General features: G+C 39.4%; 1 protein-coding gene across 1 annotated transcript in view; it reads left to right on the top strand.

The window, feature by feature from the left end:
- Positions 1 to 16,297, top strand: part of PIK3R1 (phosphoinositide-3-kinase regulatory subunit 1) — a 73,451-nt gene that overhangs the window by 37,703 nt on the left and 19,451 nt on the right. The window contains exons 2-6 of the mRNA XM_006762397.2: positions 7,785 to 7,877; positions 8,306 to 8,380; positions 13,576 to 13,707; positions 14,548 to 14,749; positions 14,939 to 15,018. Coding sequence (XP_006762460.1) covers positions 7,785 to 7,877; positions 8,306 to 8,380; positions 13,576 to 13,707; positions 14,548 to 14,749; positions 14,939 to 15,018 — 582 coding nt within the window. The remainder of the gene's footprint in view (positions 1 to 7,784; positions 7,878 to 8,305; positions 8,381 to 13,575; positions 13,708 to 14,547; positions 14,750 to 14,938; positions 15,019 to 16,297) is intronic.

Raw genomic sequence — 16,297 nt, 5'->3', positions numbered from 1 at the left:
AGGAAGGTCTCTGGCATCTTTTCTTCTAAGGGCACTAATCCCATAATGGTGGCCCCACCCTCATGAGGTCAACTAAACTTAATTACTTCCCAAAGGTTCCATCTCGAAATACTGTCATATTGGGAGTTGAGGCTTCAACATATGGATTTGGTGGGGGAGGAGGGTACAGTTCAGTCCATAGTAATTGATTTCTGTAACTTACTTTGAAATGTATAAAAAAGGTAAGAGATTGCTGGATGGATATATAATAAAACAGCAAGATGTTACGTTTGGAGTCTAGGATGGATTCACTACAGTTCTCTGTACTTTTTGGTATCATATGTTAATACATCAGAGAAAAAAGCCTGTTCTCGCTGTAGTTATTAGAATGGATTCTAGTGGTTCGTTTCTCTGATTTCTCTCCAGGCTTTCTTCAAACTGCCTGTTCCGCCTGGCTGGACAGATTTTCCACTTTGGCAGTCCCTCCTCCTTTTGCTCTCACTCCTTGGTTAGCCAGCACTTGCTTCCGTGCAGTTAGTGAGGTTCCTACCTAGTTCAGAACATTCCTTTCTGGTCTTCAGTTTCACCAATAATACCTTTCTATCCAGTTCCTCTCTGCCTTCTCCTGATCCGAGGAACTGTAATTCTTACGGGATTTGGGCTTCTCAGGTAACACTGGAAGACCTGGCTTAATTATTTGTAAGCATTTCTAGCTTTGCATTTTATACCTTCGACTGTGAAATCTACTACCAGATCTAAGTGGGAGGAAGTGGGTGCTTCCACAGGGTCACCCTGAACCACGAGGGAGACAGCAAGGCTCACTGGGAGCCCCAGCTCCCTCTTGTTGTTAAAGGCGATCCCATTGCTTTCTCTTTATGGTGTTAATTACTTGCATTTCAGAATGTTTTATAATGAGGGAGAATTATACAAATTGTACCAACTTGCTTATTTTGTGGGAGTAAAACTGCGTAGCTTTACTTCACACACTGGAAAGTACTATGGCCGCTCATGGGATCAAGCGTCAAATACCTGGTTACCCTTTAAATTAGGGAGACAGCAGGCAGTTTGGGGAAACTCATTATAGGTGTCTTTCCTGAATGGGGTTGGTAGACTCTGGTGGAGAGAAAGAGGTCCAAGCTGAACTTAGGGTGACTATTTATGAGCTTTGCTACCTTGACCAAATGACTTAATTTCTCTAAGCCTTAGTTTCCTAAGCTTGAAATTGGGGATAATAAGGACGCCTTTGAACTGCTATAGATTATAAATGAAAGCATGTCTGTAGAATATTACTGGGGTGTGGCTCCTAATTGATGTTCAGTAATAGTCACTTATTTATTCTACAAATGGTCCAGCACCCATTGTTTGTATCACCTTCTCTTAGTCATACTTCCTCTGGAATCTTTCTAAGCCAACAGACCAACTTTTCTTATCAATCTTTAACCTAAATCCCACAGACTCAACTATAAATTATTTTCCTGATGGAGAGAGAGGTGAGTCCCTTTCTTCCCCATTTATCTCCTGCTCAGCATTTTAATTTGCTATGCACTGTAAATGGTAATCTTTAAATCAGACTCCAATTTAGGTGATAAGAATCACAATTAATAGCCTGCCAAAGATTAAGTAATCTTGCATTTCAGTTACCTTAACTCTGTGGCTTTAGCGGAGGCCATCAGAAGCAAAGCTGCAATGTCTGTTTATGTTAATAAGGTCTTTGCCTGCTATTTGTTTCCTATACTAGTTTGCTGTCTAGAAATAAAATTAAAATGGGTAAAGGAGTTCAGATTCCTTTCATTTGTTTTTAAACTGTGGAGCAGAAGAGATAAGTGGGAGAAGATGAAACAAAGATATTGAAGACTAATTAATCAGTTTAGGGTATCTGAAAAGATTTGCAAACTTCGTTTAAATCTGTTGACAATTCTTTTAATTCCTTTCAACTAGTTATCTCTGAACATGATATAGTTATGACTGAAGATTTATTTTCACATCTACTCTTTTTACTTCTATTTTTAGTTGCCCATATTCCCTCCTCCCCAAAAAAGCTCCTTTCCACCAAGTTCAGTATCATTCCAACTTCATTTTTTTTTTTATATTTGGAAAACTGAAGAATAATAACTCAAATAGATTTAGTATAATGGTCCTTATAGGGAAAAAGTGAAATACAGTAAAAATAATGTGATATTTTAAATATGACTTCCGTAAAAATATTGAATATGTTTATACATGAAATAAAAATAAAAATGCAAGTGTCTACCTTCTCATATGCTTTCTGTTTGGCACCTTTAAAAAGTATTGAGAATTCTTTCTATCTTAATAGTATTTTCTGATTTTAAAATGTGCCATTGCAATTGAGTATTTTAAAAAATCTATTAACAATAATAATGAAAAAGATTACATGTATAATTCTAAATTAATCATAGCTATCCATTAGTTTGTGCTTTCTACATACTGGGCACTATGCCCACCATGTTGATTTATAGTATTCATTGAATCACTATTATACTAATAATTATTCCCATTTTACAGATTAAGAAACTGGGGTTCAAATTAATTAACATGCCCAAGATTATATCCAATAAGTGACAAAACCAGGACTAAAACCAAGGTCTCTTTGGCTTTAAACCTGTGCTTTTAATAATTTCTCTACTATTCATGAAACAGGTATGCTCCACATTAAGGAACCCATAAATGTTTTTATGCTTCGCTTAATTTTTTTAGCTGCAGTGTCTTAGCCAGCATTTGTTATGGCTTTGCCCATAGAGCTTTAGACGTTTAAACGTTCAGGGTATTAACCATTATAGGCATAACGTATGAGTGTGCTTATAAGGTTTATTTAAGAAAAGTATTGGGATTTGTTGGATTCTTGCTCACCAGAATGTACATTTTTTTATTTGAAATAATGAGGTTGTTTCAGACAAAAATCTGATTCAGCCAGAGAGATTAGACAAACATCTTGACTTAATATTGATCCACACTTTGCATATACACACTCTCTTCCACGTATTTGTATTAGATTTTAAAAGGTAAGGGGCAGTTTTTCATGTACTTCCAAGCTGCTTTCATCAGTAATGAAATACTTGGCTTGGGCAGTCTCTGGAGTCCCAGAATTTCAGCTTAAACTTTCCATTTGTCCTTGCCAGGCACTAAGTCTAAAATATCTTTTTTTATGGAGACCGCCTCCAAAAGGTGCGGCTGTGTGCTGGTTTCATCTTGCACTTTGTAGCGGTGTTGGCACCATGCAGTGCGAGGAATGCCACTGTCTCCCACACACCGCCAGTGCCCAAGGACTGTTCAGGCCTGTCCATGTTAGTGGTTTGGGACGGGCCTGAGTTTGGAGAGAAGGTTCTCTTCTGTCTACGTGATTGGTTGTCACCAGGGCAAAGGGGGGAAAATAGAGCTAGTGGAAAATGCAGAACCTGATGTGTCATCAAAAATTCTTTCTGTAGTTTGGGGCACCTAGTTCAGTGCTGAAGACCGATTCCTCTTTTCTTAGGAAACAATACGTCTTGGCGTCTCCTCTTTTAGACCCTACTGCTCTTCGATGGTTGTTGTTTTTTACTTCTTTCTCCTTATGTAATACTGATTTCTTCTGATGAAAAAAATGATTCAGTTAAGAATCTGCCTTCGCCAGACTTGCCTCCCCAGACTTATTACACTGGCTACCACAGGATTCACAGCTAAAAAGCATTCCTCATTCAGGTATAAAAATCTGTCTGGAAGATGAAATCTAATGAGAATTTATGTGCAGACTTTATGAGGAACATGCTAATTTCTGTTCTGTTTGATAGCCACCATAGATGATCTATATATATTTTTAGGTACATTGCATTTTGGTTTATTGAACTGTATGATGTAGGGCTTATCAACGACTTTTGAAAGAACAACTTACCAAATTTGGTAATTCCTAGCAGTTGTCATCTCCTGTTGGAGTTTTTTAAAATGAGATCTCATGGGAAAGTAGATATCAACCTTGGGTATTTAATATAATTAAAGGAATCATTGATTTTAGGATTGTTGAAATAATGAATATTTTTGCTTTAGAATGCTTTTTAGACTTTTGATGTTAGTGGATCCTTTTGCCTGAAGTAAAATATGTGAACTTTAAATGTTTCTGGGTAGGACTTCCATATTCCGTTTAAATATTTTAAAGGGGAAATGGATTGAATCACAGATATTGTACTAGAGAATAGGAAATCCTTGCATTGTTACTTTTAAAAATCGTCTCCTTGTAAGTTTACCTCTTGAAACTCCCATTGTAAAACCTTGATCAGCTGTGATGATTCATACATTTAGGTAATAAAGTGTTTTCAATATTAAAAACTCAGTAGGAAATTCAGTATATTTTCTGTACTTCCTACCACATACATCTAATTTATTTCTTTTTGCAGTATTCTGGTGTGTACTCTGAGAAAAGTTCCAGAATACCTGATAGTTATCACAACGCATTTTAGAAACTTCATATAACACTTGTGGGAGTGAAACAAATGATATTTTATAACTCAGGATACTGAAACTAAACTACCGTTTTTGGTGTTTTTTTTTTTCATGTTTTTTTTTTGTTTTGTTTTTTTGTTTTGTTTTGGGTTTTTTTGTGTTTTTTTTTTTTGCCAAGGAAACATTGAAAGAACTGGGGAAAGAAGGACTTGCCTTTTTTTTTCTCCTTCAAGCTGAAGTGAAGAAAAAGAAAGATAGCCAACTCAGTAATATAACAGCTGTTGGGTGTATATTTCAATTCACAATTAGGTGAAACCTTTAACATTTAATTTAACTTTCATATTTGCCTGCAGAAATGATTGTTTTGATAAGATTCTGAAAGGAGATAAAAAGTAATTCCATTTTCAGTTGCCAACTTCCAAGATTTGCTTTTTAATTTAAAAAACATAATGCTTGTGTAATTTATGAGAGAAGAGAAGGTGGAATCGGGCATGTTAATTGGATGGGTGTTGGATGGATATGTGGGTTCGTGGATTTACGATTTAACTGTTAGCTTTCTGCATCTTGGCATGTGCTAAGGCCTGTAAGTTTGAGAGGGCTAAGAAGAGAATGACAGTGAATCCTAATTAATAACATTTCTGCACATCATTTCTCTACCTTTATGTTTTCCTTGCTGATAAGATATTTCATTTTGTTCAGTGAAGGCATTTACGGGGGAGGATATTTTTGTGAGCTGATAATCTTTGAAAGGCAAGGGGAAATAGTTTTTATATAGTTAAGTTGAGGAAATTAAATGGTGTGCTCTCTCATTTTATAGTATTTCTTTTTATAAAGTTTTAAGTTAAAGTCTATTTGGGACTTTCAAGGCATTTGTATTTTAAGTGCTTTTTAGGTATGCTCACATTTTAACATTTAGAGCAGTGGTTCTCAACCTTCTGGCCCTTTAAATACAGTTCCTCATGTTGTGACCCAACCATAAAATTATTTTTGTTGCTACTTCATAACTGTAATGTTGCTACTGTTGTGAATCGTAATGTAAATATCTGATATGCAGGATGGTCTTAGGTGACACCTGTGAAAGGGTTGTTCGACCGCCAAAGGGGTCACGACCCACAGGTTGAGAACCACTGACTTAGAGACTTGGGGATGGTATTGCTGGATTTTTTCAGGGAGTCACCCACATGATCTTGCTTATCATAATAGCACATCCTAAAACTTATTACTAATCCAAAAAAGATCACTAACTCCAACCTGGACATTCCAATTCCAGAGCCCTGTGGTGGTACTCTGATTTCCTAGCAAAGTCTCAAGTGGCCCATAGGCCCAGGCAGGTAAAGGAAACACAGGAGAGGTAAAGTTCCCACTCAACTGTCCGCATAGTGACTGTCTAGAAAGTCAGTGGCATATCTGTCCTGCCTTCAGGAAGTCAAAAAGGGGTTTCAGTAGCACACAGTCACCCAGCGATCACCTTTGCATGCCCAGAGTTCACATGTGCATTAGCCCTATGTCCAGGTGCCCTGTCCTCAGGGATGACTTTATAATGGGGGTCCCTATAGCACAAAGCCAACTCTGGACTCTGTCATCTGCTAGGACTGTGCTTTCCAATACTGGGGTCACTCACCACATCCAGCTATTTTAATTGAAGTCAATACAAATGAAAATTTCAGTTTCTCAGCCCCAGCAGCTGCTTTTCAAGTGCTCAGTAGCTACATGTGGCTAGTCACTGCTTTATTGAATAGCACAGCTATTAGGACATTTTCATCATCACAGAAAGTTCCACTAGACCAGCGGTCACGAACTGGTGGTCCATTGAGGTCCGAAAGGTTGACGACCGCTGCACTAGACAGTGCTGCTGAGGATTTTCTCCCATAATTTAGCTCTTCTTTTGTCCTAGGTCCATGGTCGGCAAACTGCGACTCGCGAGCCACATGCGGCTCTTTGGCCCCTTGAGTGTGGCTCTTCCTAAGCCTTAGGAGTACCCTAATTAAGTTAATAGCAGTGTACCTACCTATATAGTTTAAGCTTAAAAAATTTGGCTCTCAAAAGAAATTTCAGTTGTTGTACTGTTGATATTTGGCTCTGTTGACTAATGAGTTTGCCGACCACTGTCTTAGGTGATTGCAATGGCTAATAGAGATGGGTGGCAAGATCAGGTGTTGTTTATCATAGGACATGCTGCTATCTAAAAGGGCCTTAGACATAATTCTCTGAGGTCAAAATTTGTTAACACAATTTTATTTATTTTTTTATCGTAAATCTGTTGTTGCCTTATATAGACTCATAGTATTAGAAAGAGGACGGCTCATTAGAAATTTGCTTAACATGATATGTGGCTTATAATAATTACACACCTAAGATTTCACTGAAAAAAATTGTAATATTTAGTCTATCTTATATAAACTATTCCTAGATTAAAGTACACAGTGATGAACCTTAAGTGTCTAAAAAGTTATTAATCGATAGCCAATAAGTAGGTTGCACATATAGATGTTTCATATTATACCTATATTTGAGAAATTTAGCTCCCTCTTCTGGTTTATTATGAGAAAAAAAATTTATTTAAAATGTTTTATATGATTGTGGAGTGAGAATACAGTTATCAATGTAATGTTGAAGGACATTTGTGTAATCCAATTCGATTTTTTCTTTTGAATCATTATAATCAGTAAAACATGTAAATAGAGCATGGAAAAGTGGGTTCATGAAAGTGTCACATTTCTTAAGATATTAAGTGACCAAAACAGTGTAAGCAGATAACGGCTTCAATGCAGGTACAGGGGGACTTAACCTGAGTGCCAAGTGGCCAGTGATTGTGTTTTTTGGCTTCCAAATCTGATACTGGCCTATCCCTGACATTTTTGAGGCTTTGGACAAGAATACAAAAGGAAACCCATGTACCCCTGTGTCTGAATATTTTAAAGTTGTGAATTACATTAACAAACAGGTAAAATCTGTTCTGTCATCCTGCCTGTACAGTTATTTATTCATAATGACCAGGGGGCCACATTTCAGGGGCCTTGCACATCCAAACTCCATTCCCTCTAAGCCCAAGGGTAGGGAAGCCTGCCCTGGGAAGATGGATCTAGGGAAGAGGCCAGGAGAGGCCTCCAGGGCAAGGAATTTGGGGATTCCAGACGAGTATTCTGAGTGTGTCCTAGGATAGAAGGTCATGTGTCTTGGCCCCCAAACTCACAACCATGTGGGAAGAGGCACAGCTGGAGGAGGCCCAGCACAGGGCTCTCTCTCACTCAGGCTTGAGTTTACTACTGTCAAATAGAACTAAATTATTTTGTAATTAAATTTTCTTCATTGTTGCTTGATGTATTTTATTGCCCCCAAATTAAATATAATCATAGGATTTTGTTTATTTGCAGCTTTGACCCTTCCGGATCTTGCAGAACAGTTTGCCCCTCCTGACATCGCTCCACCTCTTCTTATCAAGCTAGTAGAAGCCATTGAAAAGAAAGGTAATCTGACGGGTAGAGGGAATCAGCTAACTTGTTATATCCTTGATTCATGGGTGTTACAACTTACGTTTGACTCTTGGGCATTCATCAAATCTTGGGCTAGACACCCAAGCGATGTGTTGCTGTGTACTGGTGGGACATAATCTTGGTCCGATTTCTTGCTCCATATTAACATGTAGTTACTCTATGGAAACTATTAAATTCTCCATAATTTAAAAAATATAATTAACTTCCTCCTTGGTGGACAGAAAATTTTGCCAAAGTTATTGACATGCCAGATAGGATTAATAGTAGGAGTTGACTTCCAAGAATATTTGGTACACATCTAGAATAGATATTGGATGGAAACTGGAATGTCTTTCTGGCAGCAGGCTCACAGGTTCTCCAGAGAGCTGTGTTTCGCATGCTCACTCTGTTTTGTGTCCTAGGTCTGGAATGTTCAACTCTATACAGAGCACAGAGCTCCAGCAACCCAGCAGAATTACGACAGCTGCTTGATTGTGGTGAGTGGCATGGAGCTACGGATACAGATGGCAAAGACAGTGCTTACCTTTCTGTTTTGGGTAAAGCAGAAAGCACTTGAACTTAACCATGCTACCTTCAAAGTTTGAAGGGAGCCCAGAAATCAAGCATAGTTCCCTCTGCCCTATTATGGTAACAGTGCAGACCTTTGATGTTTGTCTCCTGTGTCGGGGTGTGTGTGCACGCCTGCCGGTAGACATGTTGGCCATCATCACAGCCACGAGCCTCTGGAGTTGCAGAGGAGAGAAACAGCCTCTTGGGATTTCTCTGGCTCTGCATATCTACCATCTTTCTCTGACCCTGCAGTTGGCTACATCTAACTCATCTGGATCAGTTTAAAAAATACTTATCGGTCTGTGTCATTTAACAGATGTCTCTTCTGACCTTTTCCTTTTCCATCTCTTTTTCCTTTCCTTTTCTTTCCTATTCCCTTTCCTTTCTTTCTGTCTTGCTTCCTTCCTTCCTTCCTTTCTTGTTTGCTTGCTTTTTCATGCCATACTTACATTAAGTAACATCATGATATTGTTATATTCTATGATGTACTAGTAAACAACTCTGAAAGAGGAAAAAAGCCCTGGTTGGTTGCACTTGCCCATTTCTGTGGTATAAATATTCTTACCATGCTCAATTTCCAACTCCCCTGTTATCACTGAACTCCAGCTTGGGTAGAACTGAGCACAGTTACAGTGGCCCTTGTGAGTGGGTACAACCCAGCCCCTGCACACCAATTAATGACATCAGTTAATTCAACCAAGTAGTGGTTTTGTTATTTGCCCCTTCCTTCTTTTGCCAGACAGAATAAAACTGTACAAATGTGAATACATTTATTTGCCATCACTTTTATGTCAACTTCTATATCAACTCTCAGATCCTTCATTTCTTCCCAACACTCTTTTAGAAAAATAATTTTCCTCTTCACATTATTTAATTGATGGATATTTGGACAAAAAAGAGTGAACCCGTTTTAGAAGAAGCTGTCTCAGACATGTGCAAAGAATGCCCACATGATACTTAGCAAATGAAAATTTGAAGTGTGAGGCAGCTTCAAAATATTTAGAAAAGATGTTTCAGGGGGAAAAGGAGATTAGATCTTTATCAGTAAATAGTTTCACTTGAAATGCACCACCTGAATGTTTGAAACTTAAAAAAAAAATTTTTCTTAACTTTTTTTTTGTCTTTGGACATGGAAATCAGTCTTACACTGTGCAGTGCATGTTCTCTTTACTGCTGTGTCTCCTGTCTTGCCCACAGAGTAGGTCATTAGAAGTTGAAAAGCATAAAACTCTAGGTGAGAGACCTGTTTTTCTTTATTTTTAACAGCTTTACTAGGGTGTTAAGGAAACTCTGAATTTTGTCCTGAGCCAGTTGAAATAGTGATACATGTTTTGGTCAGAAAATCGGTCAAGTTGAACATGTTAAAAGTCACAGGAAATGTTTAGACATCAGAGACCAATGTAATGGGAGTTATTTGAGAAATAGTGGTTGAGTTTTTAAATGTAACCAAACACAAATGATGCAGTTTAGTTTAAAAAAAACAACCCTCACACCACTTTGTGAGGTGGAATAAATAACCAAAATGCACGTCAACAATGTATTTTACAGATTTCCTTCCCCTTTTGACATCAAAACACACACATAGAACACTGGTTTCATTTGGCATTTGGATCCTGTGCTATAAAAGTGAATTTTGTGGCAAAAAAAAAAAAAAAGATAAGCAATATCTAAATTTAGGAGTTGATCCTTCAGGGCTGTTTCCAGCTTGAGGATTTTTCAATTCATAAAAATATTGTATTCTGGAAGAAGCTCAGAGATAAGTCACTTACACTGAACAGAAGCATACCTTTTAACCAATGCTGTGAATTGCCAGTGTCTGAAAAGGACAGACTAGAAGACTACAGCTCACTTTTATTACCAACTACTAAGTTCTCTTAGTTCACCCACATTTTAACCTTGCGATTTAAGCATCAGTTATTCCTGATGGAAAGTTCTAACTTGCACCCAAATTGTTCTGACTCCAAAAGTCCTTATACTTGTGTTCCTACTATATTGCCCTAAAATGAATTACTTTGTTCTTGTCTTATGTGAACTTTTTCCTGACTATTTTGCTTTTCCTTAACCTGAATCAGGCTTTTTCTTTAAAAGTTCTCATCAAAACAATTTTTGTTAACTAGGCTTACTGTGATCATCATTTCACAATATATACAAATACAAATCATTTTGTTGTGCACCTAAAACTAATATAATATCTCAATTTTTTAAAAGTCAGGCCTTTTAAACCTCAGTACTGTAATTGACATTTTAGGATAAACAGTTGTATGATGTCCTATGCAAGATAGAATGGTTAGCAGCATCCCTGGCCTCTACCCACTAGATGCCCTCATTCTCCAGTTGTGACAAAAAATGTCTCCAGACATTGCCAGATCCCTGGTGGGGGTGCAGTGGGGCAGCAAAACTGGGAGCTGCTAACAGCGAGGTCAGTTGAGTAGGGGATGCCATTCCAGTTGGAGGAGGGCTGAAGCGGTGGCGAGTTTACTGGTTATCTGTCTTGAATAGAACTCAGTGAAAAGTGAGGTGGGAGAGAGTGTGAACTCCTCCAACCCAGATCTAAAGATTGTACAGCTCTTACCTAGCTGGCTTTGAAAGTCAAGGATGGCTTTTGGAAGAGCTTTAATGCAAAAAAGGAAAGATAGGACAGAGGTCAGAAACTCCAAGAAACTTTAGAAGTTACATTAAAAAAATAAATGGAACATACGATGTCATGAATTTTAGTGGAATTTGACGTAAGGTGGGTTGATGCAAGGATTTGCCAGAGACTTAAAATAAGGCTATTTCATTCAAAGATGGTTAAGGCTCTTTGGGATGCACCTCAGGTGTTAGAGTAATGTTCATTTACCAGAGCCCTACTTTAAGAACTTTTTATTTCGTTTAGTCCACAAACACTGAACAGGCACATTCTGTGTGCTGATCTGGGCACTGGGAGAGGCAAGAGGAGCAGGTAAGAGCCATAGCCCGTGCCCTTGTACTCTCAGTCCAGCAGGGAGACAGGCATTAGCATCCTGTCTGGGACGTGTCATGATGGAGATGTGGCTCATCAACATTGCTCTGGCAGAGAAGACAGCGGGAACCCTGCCTGATGGAGGGACATGTGGAATATTTAGTGTCTAAATGTTTATACCACATCACCCAATGGTTTCTCAAATTTTTTAGGATGAACTAATTAATTTGCTGGCAAAGAGACTTAGTTAAATGAAGCATATGGGGCGGAGTGTGAGAGGGTAGGCAGCAGCTTGCCCAATAGTCAGTGGCTACGGAATGTTCCCATAGTGATTCACACACAATTTTTCTTGACAGTCCACTAGTAAGTCGTTATAGTACTTTCGAGGTGGGTGGATCCTTTATCCAAAGACCTAGTATCGCCTTTCCCACGCTTGGGACATTATCTAATGTGATGTCTCTCGTTAGTTCTTTGTAGGACATTTAAGTGATTTAACGCTTTGACTCTGCCTTTTAAGTTTAATAATTCTTTTAGTCAAACTAACCTGCCAACGTTTTCCATGAGATGTGGCTTTCAAGCTTTATGGTATGTGATTATCTTTCGTAAAATCTGCCTACTTAGTTGGGCAAGTTTGGATTATGATAAGGATGTGTCCAGGGAACTGTTGTAGCTTCAGGCTCAACCTGGAGTGATTTTTATCATCACACTTGGTTCACGGAATCCAGAATACCACCCTCCACTCGTGCTCAAACATCTTCTTGCTCATCGTCTTCATTCTCCAGCCTCATCCAGTCAGTCCCACGTTACCTTAGTTCTAGATAATGTCTCATACATTTCTAACTGTAGTAGAATTCAAATGACCAAAAGTATTATTTTTACTTCCGACATCTCTGCTTTCCAACTTATTTTTAACACCACAATTAATAAAGCAGTTTAAAGATGTAGTGTAGCAATTTGCTCATCGGCTCACCTTTTCTCCATTGAGTCTCCAGATAATTTTCTTCATGTTACCCTTCATGTCACGAGTGCATCTTTCACCAGCAGCCAACGCCCCTTGTTTCTGGATGGCCATTCCTGCCCCAGAACCCCTTCTTTCTCCGGAGCACTGTGCGGGTTTCTCTCTCAAGCACTCAGAGTGGCTTTGATTCTTATCACCTCATTCTTGAATCACCTGACCTCTTTTCCAGCTGAAGGATTTGCTGGACAGATACACTCGTCTTACTGTTCTTCTGAGATAGTTCAGAGCCCACTGGTTAGATTAGTATCCCCTGATCACAATACCCTGTCAGAATTAGGGGGACGTGTGTTAACGGTGCTCAGGTTATTTTTATGGGTATTCTTGAGATTGCTAAAATTCTATAATATCTTGCTGTCTCAATCAGTCACTCTGTTGGGTTACACTTATATGAATTCTGAGATGCAGGACTTAGCAACTCAAATTTTAGGAAGTCTAAGAATTCTACATTTTCCTGTTGAGGTTTTAGGAAGCATTTACTATATGATTAGACATCCCTAGGCAAAACCCCCCTCTGGAAATGTTTTGGGGACTACATTAGTTTTGCTGCCATAAGCAAAATTCCACAGATCAGATTACTTAAAAAATAGAAGCCTGTTTTTTCACAGTTCTTGAGGCTGGAAGTCCCAGATGAAGGCAGATTTGGTTTTTCTGAGACCCCTCTCTGGTTTACAGGTGGCCACCTTCTTGCTGTGTCCTCATGTGGCGCTTCCTCTATGCATGCACCCCTGGTGTCTTTGTGTGTGTCTGAAGTTCCTCTTCCTATAAGGATACCAGTTAGATTGGATTAGGGCCTACCCTAATGGCCTCATTTTAACTTAAAACCTCTTTAAAGGCCTTATCTCCACATATAGTCACATTCTGAGATATGGGAGTTAGGGCTTCAGCATATGAATGAAGGGACACAACAATTTTTTATTGCCCCAAAGTCTGGGAGTGTGCTCCTGGCATCATGGCCAAGGGCCATCATGCTAAGTGCTCACTGTGTTGGAGGTAGACTGACACAAAGAAAAATTGTTTAAAATGCCAGGAGCAACCCCTGTGAGAAACTCATATTAGTCCTTACTGCTTCCTTTCATATGTCACATTTAAGTCAGACATTCAGAAAATTGGCCCAACCATTGTATAAAATGTCTGAATTTTTTTTTTTAATGTTTTTATCATAGATGCTGCCTCCGTGGACTTGGAAACAGTTGATGTTCAAGTTTTAGCAGACGCTTTCAAACGCTATCTTTCGGACCTACCGAATCCTGTCATTCCAGTAGCTGTTTACAATGAAATGATTTCTTTAGCCCAAGGTTTGTTTTCTCTTGGAGAACTTCATTGAACATGTATTGAGATGTGGGTATGCTTGTATAGTCTGCATATGAAGAGGTGATTTTTTTAAGAAAATATTAGTAGGAATCTTTCCTCCTCCTCCTCCTTTCCCCCTTGACCCTACATCACCACCCTACCCCCACTCCCATTAGTACCACTTCCCTCCATTAACATGCAACAGAAGACCCAGCTCCTCGTTTGCTTAGAGAAACGGTCCACATGTTGAAGTGGCTAATTGTTTACCTTTATCAGTATTAACAGAGTTCATTACATCAGTGAAGGCCACCGTGTTTCAGGTACCATCACTGGGTCCAGGGAACCGGGACTAGGCCCCAGTGGCTGGGGATGTTCTTACCATTGTCTTCAAGTGGCCATTACAAAAGTGTCGAGGGAAGAGGACTCAGTTTTAGGAGCTAATGCTCAGTTAAAGTGCTTTGGGGACAGGAAATTGTGGTTTGTAACCTTCAAAGTTAAAACCTGTGATACTTATCTGATGCTCCTCCAAATTAGCCAATCACACTTGCAGCTGCTCAATAGAGGGCAGATTTCTGCCAGCACACCCTGAACCTTTTGTGGTTTTTTTCTTTACACCAAAAACTTCTTACATTTCCATTTGACTTGAGATTTCTACTTTCTCACAATGTCTTTTCTAATGAGAAGGACAAATGGACTGTCTGCTGCTTCTGATGACTCTGTTTTAAGTGGCTCCTTCTTCCATAGCCAGAAAGACAGGAATTTTTTAGGTGCTTATTCACTGGTACCTAGAAATATCTTTTATTCTTTTCTCATTTCCTTTTGTTGTTGTTGTTTTTAACTTGTAGAAGTACAAAGTTCCGAAGACTATATCCAGCTGTTGAAGAAGCTCATTCGGTCACCTAACATACCTCATCAGTATTGGCTTACGCTTCAGTATTTGCTCAAACATTTCTTCAAGCTCTCCCAAAGCTCCAGCAAGAACCTCTTGACTGCAGGAGTGCTTTCGGAACTTTTCAGCCCTCTGCTTTTCAGATTCCCTGCAGCCAGGTGAGTGAAAGAAGAGAAACATGCGTTTGGGGATGATGAGGGTAGTCCTAGGTTGATTCGCCTTCACACTTACTCTAAAGATATTAGTTCCCAGACCTATGGGCACACTTACATTGGAATGTGTATAAATGAAGATGAGTCTGTTGTGTAGGGAGAAGGTTTCTAATGGAACTCTCTTTTTTTCTGTAGCTCTGAGAATGCTGAACCCCTCCGAAAAGTTATAGAAATTTTAATCTCAACGGAATGGAGCGAGCGACAGCCAGCACCAGGTAGTGCCCTTTGAACTTTCCAATTTCACTCACTGTTTGGTTTTTAGAGCCTGATAAATGGTGGCTTTAGACTTCATCTGAAATAGCCTAAGTTTCTGTGATAACATGTTCTTGTGATTAAAGAACCACTAGCTGAATGGTAGTGTGTATGGTGTCATCCGTATTTCAGTGTGTGTGGGTTTGAAATGATCTTGGTTTTCGATGAGCTTGTTGGGAGAGCTCTCTGTTCCCCTCAACTTCTATGCTTCTAGTTTTGCGTAAATTATGGAGCTCATTTTAGTTGTTGACGTTTTAGTTTATCTTTCTAATATTGAGAAAGTAGGGGATTTATAATTACTATATAATTTAAAGTATTTGGGAATGTGTTTCTTGGAAGCAGGTATGCTGAGAAATGTCTTTCAAAATAAACATTTTCAGGAACGCAAGCAGCATGAAACCAGGGAGTTCACTGCAGCACGTTAGAGCAAGCCAGGCCCTTCTTTGAAAGCAGGCTGGCGTTCAGTTAGCCATTTAACAAAGCAGGAAATGTAGACCGTGTTAGCAGTGGGTTTAATTTAAACTGATGTATTTTTCTTCTACTGTGGAAAGTCTAAGCAACCTTACTTTGCTCTATATGCTGGTTAAAGGCTGTCCATTTAAAATAGTGAGTAAGGTTTATCGCTTCTCGGCCTTTTGGCTAAGATCAAGTGTAGTATCTGTTCTTATCAGTTTAAAATAGTGAGTAAGGTCTTATAAGTGAAGTTTCAGGACCAGTAAAAGGTGTTGCTTCTATTCTTAATTTATGCTTAGGATTTAAATAAAACCTCAGAGGTAGCTCCTGAGAGTTCCCAGATTTACCTCTGTGTGGGCAGCCATGGGAACCCAGGGTCACTGTCAGGCAGTGTAGATTGAAGCTGTGCCCTTCTAGGTGTTCCATGGCCAGGGTTGGTTATTTCCACTTGGGTGGAGCAGACTGAGAGAGGCGAGGGCCTGTGCTTACAACCCGCCTGTAGGGGTGGGGTAACGCCAGGTGGGTATTGGGCAGGGCTCCTGTGGACAGGCCCAAAATATGGTCTCCAGAGGTGAGAAGAGGCAGCAGAAGTGATACTTAAGGCAGGTGTGGTGTGTTCCAGATCACAGCAAGCAGGATGTCCCACAGGGGGGCCTCGCATTATAGGGAAACTGCAGAGACGGCTGTCGACAAGGATGGCCACGGACTAAAGTCCAGGTGGTGGTCCACAGATTTCATCTCCTGGCATGCGTGGGTCATTTGTTAGTGGGTCTTGGAGCTCTGTGTCGA

The sequence above is a fragment of the Myotis davidii genome, unplaced genomic scaffold, assembly GCF_000327345.1.
Source record: "Myotis davidii unplaced genomic scaffold, ASM32734v1 scaffold135, whole genome shotgun sequence".
NCBI lineage: Eukaryota > Metazoa > Chordata > Mammalia > Chiroptera > Vespertilionidae > Myotis > Myotis davidii.
This window is presented reverse-complemented; position numbering and strand designations above follow the sequence as displayed.